General features: G+C 42.0%; 1 protein-coding gene across 16 annotated transcripts in view; it reads right to left on the bottom strand.

Annotated features, from left to right (window-relative positions):
* Window positions 1–4637, bottom strand: part of svila (supervillin a) — an 85265-nt gene that overhangs the window by 6210 nt on the left and 74418 nt on the right. For 9 of the 16 annotated variants that reach the window (XM_035654896.1, XM_035654888.1, XM_035654787.1 and 6 more), the window contains 5 exons: window positions 4514–4594; window positions 3931–3987; window positions 2866–3031; window positions 857–940; window positions 436–462 (listed from right to left, as the gene is read on the bottom strand). In XM_035654896.1, coding sequence (XP_035510789.1) covers window positions 436–462; window positions 857–940; window positions 2866–3031; window positions 3931–3987; window positions 4514–4594 — 415 coding nt within the window. The remainder of the gene's footprint in view (window positions 1–435; window positions 463–856; window positions 941–2865; window positions 3032–3930; window positions 3988–4513; window positions 4595–4637) is intronic. The other 7 variants (XM_035654820.1, XM_035654854.1, XM_035654795.1 and 4 more) reach the window with 4 other exon arrangements.

The following is a 4637-nucleotide window of genomic DNA, read 5'->3' as shown; positions in this document are numbered from 1 at the left end:
CACACACACACACACAGCTGTTAGAGACATAAATTTACTCTGTGTTTGCTTTTAGCAGAGGCCATCTCTGAACAGGCAGGCAGTCTGATGTTCTGTTGTTCAAAGTCACACTTGTTGACTTTGAACTGTGGCTGAGCATGAACAGTTGCATAGTAGTCACAATGAAGCTAATCTGAACATATGTAATTTACAACCACAGCTGTCAGTCACAAGCATTTTATCAACAGTTAACAGCCACTAAATACAGATTCTTCTGCACTTCAGACTCATGCATATATGGCAACACTATCCCATGGTTTATATTCTATTAGTCTTTGATGACCTAATAGAAGTCTCACAGCAACATCAGCCACATTAGTGTTGATGATATTTGTGGTTTTGGTGATGGTTATGAACATTGCATTCAGTGCAACACCAAAAATAAAGGGAATACACCTTCGTTATCAGACATCTCCTCCATGTCTTTGGAAAGAGAAGCAAAGACAATCAATTACACTGTGTTCAAATACAATCCAAGCCAGAAAAACAAAACAAAAAAACTAATTCAGCGTCAGTGTCAGCTCAATGTCTCAGAAATCACATTAAACAGATGTCCATCTAAATTAAAGATGTTTCGGTTGATTAACTGTATGCAGAATTTGTTTTGGAAAATGTGTGTCTGGTGACAGTTGAGGACGTAACAAAGTCATGTCATTAAGTCTAAATCAGATTGGAGCAGCAGCTGAGCACTCCAGTCTTTAATAACGCAACTAAATGAACTGAACTGCTCCACATAACAGCAGTGTGACATAACAGGTAACCAGAGGACACCAGAGTGTAGTATGGCCAGAAAAGCAGTATAAAAAGTAAAACTGACCTTCCTGTGGTTTGGAGATGGCAGGGTTGCTGTTCTTGGGTTTGGATGACACTGGAGACTGGAGGGTCGAAGGGGAGGCCAACCCTGTTGTATGAACACAGACAGGCATGAACATCCAATGACCCAAAAACACATGGCGTGGTTACTGTGCTCGACGTCTGGTATGGCACATACAATTTGTAAAAAAGAAGTTTTATGTCAAAATTTGGAACATTACCAGAATGTTGGTTCAATTTACACCACAGAGCAAGTCATTTACTGTTATTAGGCATATTTGTAGACACTGGCACTTTGCTTAAGGCCAACTAATGTAGCATGAACACAGGGCATAAACAGACCTTCAGGGTGAGGGGTAGGTGACTGACAGAGCTAGCTGAGCTAGCACTACCATTAATGAGCTAATCTGCTAGCGCGTTTAGTGTCACTATTGGTCAACTGGCACTGAGCTATTACATATGTTACCTAATAGATCACGCTAACTGTGGGTTTAAAGATGTTGCTTTATGAGCAGTTATTTGAAAAATGTAGACAAAAATTTACACATTTCAGTAGGACTGGATTAAAATTTAAATCATTTTCCTACAATGGCATTGTGCTGTTCCCTCATTATGACATATTCTCCAGTCAGATATTCTGTGATGCAGAAAGTGATTAATCTTGAAGGGACAGTTTTGAAAATCAGATTAACTACAAATTATGTCTGCATGAATAATCATTAGCCCCCCGCCCCCCACCCTCAGGGATAAAGAAATAGAAAAAAACAAACAAACAAACAAAAAACAAAACAAAAACATGCTCTTATAGGATACAAAGCAATACAATTAGCAGAACTATCGGCACCAGCCACTGAATGGATGTCTACAATGCTTCATTGATCAAGAGATACATACATATACATATAGTACGTGTACACATATGCAGTAGCCTATATACAGACATATATATACAGACATATATACATAGACATATATAAGATATATAAGACAGAAATGGTTGCCATTTGTCAAAGGTTGCAGAGCTGAGAGAAACATTATATCGAACCCTTTCCATATGTAACAAGTTGGTTATTTCTGCTAGCCAGGTTTTAAAAGAAGGCACATCTTCATTTTTCCAAAGGGTTAAAATATTCCTTTTTGCAACAACCACGCCATATTTTATTGTCTTTTGTTGCAAGTGGGATAGAACTAATAGATGTCGGGCCCCGCCTAAAATGGCAGTGCAAGGATCTGGTGTAATATCACAGTTATATACTTCAGAAAAGCACTTAAAAATATCTAACCAGAACTTGTTTAGCTTGGGGCAAGACCAAAAGAGGTGGCCCAGGGTGCCAGTTTGTGGGCTTTAATAGAAAACAACAGGTATGTGTCTGTATAGGGTTGGGGACCAAAATTCAGGTCCAAATTAGAACCGAATCCAAAATGCAAAGAATCAACTATAAGGAGCTAGTGAGTGGATTGTTGAGTGAAAAGGTGAGTGACCGTCATATGCTTCATAAAACGAGGAATTGTAAGCAGCAGTATTAAAGGTCCCCTTCTGTTGGAATGGTGCAAACAGTCATTGTTTACTACTTCTTAACTGCTCTGAAGATGGTTGAGGCAAAAGTTTCTGATGCTAATCCTTCCTCTGCCTCTCTCCATCAGCCATAATCTGACCAAACCCATCGACTCCCCCAAAGCACAGATTAAACCTCCCAGCAGCTGCCCCCTTCTGACCAAGCCTGGAGCTAATAGGGAACAACTCCAACCATAAAATAACTTTGCGCCTGAGCAGTGTCCTCTCAGCTGCTTGTCTGGCCTGATGTGTTTGGGCCTGATGGAGGGAAAAGGAGTCATTAGTCAAGTGCTAATTGAAAAGGGGGCTTTGGAGGATTTGGGGCAGAGAGCTGAGACTGATCTGTGGACTCTGTGGTGTAATGACTGACTGCAATACAGTGAATGTGTGCATAAACCCCTGAGCGATGGAAAGGAAGTATTTGTGTTTGGTTTCTCGTCACAACGATGCCCTCTGACCTTTCTTCACCATGCGCGCGGCCACAGTGAACTGGGTGGAGTCGTTGGCGGCTCCGTAGCCTTTGGTCTTCCAGGCCTCCTCTTGGGCTACTATCAGCTGTTTCCGCTCCTGGATGGACATGTGGGCCTCGATGCTCTGGCACTCCATCTCAGCATCAGCTATTCTCTATGAAAAGAGAGAGAAGCTACTGTCAAAGACACTGAATACTCCTGATGCACTGAAAGTTAAAGGAATAGTCCACCTTAGAGTACATGTGCACCGTGACATATCATCAGGTTGTCATGTTCGATGTATTCCAGGAACCACTTTAAATCACTGTATCTGTACTACTGCTTTTTATTATAAAGCACTTATGAATGCCTTATTCTGCATGAGAATATTATACAACTACTAGATCATTAAGAGTTTTTCTTAGTTAATCCTAGTTAGTTATCCTAATTACTGTTTATTGATAGTAAGGCAGACTTCACTTTAGAATAGACACTGTTGGACACTGTTAACACTTGAAGTTTGTGTTGTTACATATAAGTAGACCATATTAATGAAGTGTTATTAAGGGAAAATTACTATTCTTCTGTTACTACCACTGTTATAAGGCCCATATTAGGCAAAGTATATTAAGATGTTAATTTCTGTACACTACAGTAAAAGGAAAAACACACGACCAAACAACAAGATGGAACCAACGCTGCATCTTACATTTGAATGTGGAATTGTGGAAGAAGAAGAATGACATCAAACAGACAATGTGGCCAAGCAAAACAAGTACACCAAAGGGGGATAACTAAAACACAAGAAGCACATTAATCCCTGCGTCACATTGAAAACAAGCTATTTCCCCAACATTCATTCTTTCTGCTGGTTGCACAAGCCTGAGAAATGAAATGTTTTAGTGTCATTTGTAAGGTGGAAATGAAAGTTAAAGCGAAGACAAAGAAAACTAGCAGACAGAGTCTTTTAGTGATGAACTATAACATAACTCCAACACCACTGCGTTGACTTGGGAGGGGTAGCTGGGGGGTGGGGATTGGCGAGAGCGCTGTATACAGTATTGACAGGGTCACCTTCCGTCTCCAGGGGTGTCTCTCATCCACCTGCATGGGTCTGGGAGATCCTGCGGCCTTCACAACCAGAGGGGTGGGGGTGAGGAGGGCAAGAAAGGATGAGGATTTAGAGATAAGGATGAAAAAGATGGTGGAAAATGTCCAAGCTCAGCACGGGCAATTAGAAGCTGCAGGGGCTGCCATGCTATGTTCATAGGCAAAGCGACAAAGCCTGGGGACGGGGAGGAATATTTAGTGGCATGAAACAGGAGCAGGGTGGCTGTGAAGGACTGCAGAGCACTACTGATCATAATGTGCACTTGCTGTGGTCGTTTGACCAGCATGGATGCAGCTGACGGAGGAGAAAGACTTGGTTTGTCAAGTCTGTTTCGGGGTGAAAGGGTTTGTAATGTGAAAGAATGCAGTGCCAAACAGTATGGCTGACACTCTCCATACAGGGTATTTCAAATCAAGTAGTGAAGTGGCAACTGAAAACAATGGGCTTTGTGTATTGGTTTCAGGGCCTGTTCAAGTAGGTGGAAGAGGGGGAAAGCAAGCAAAAGGTCAAGCAATGCATGCGGCAAGAGCTGATGCAACATCCTACCTGACTGGCTGAATCATCAGGGGAGGGAGTATGGAAAGGAGGCTCAGGAGGAGGAGAGAAAGTAGAGGCAAAGACCGGCTCCTATAGAGGCGGGCCATGGGGAGAGGAAACACACACACACACA

Source organism: Morone saxatilis, unplaced genomic scaffold (genome assembly GCF_004916995.1).
Source record: "Morone saxatilis isolate NCDOM2014 unplaced genomic scaffold, NCSU_SB_2.0 Contig0, whole genome shotgun sequence".
NCBI lineage: Eukaryota > Metazoa > Chordata > Actinopteri > Moronidae > Morone > Morone saxatilis.
This window is presented reverse-complemented; position numbering and strand designations above follow the sequence as displayed.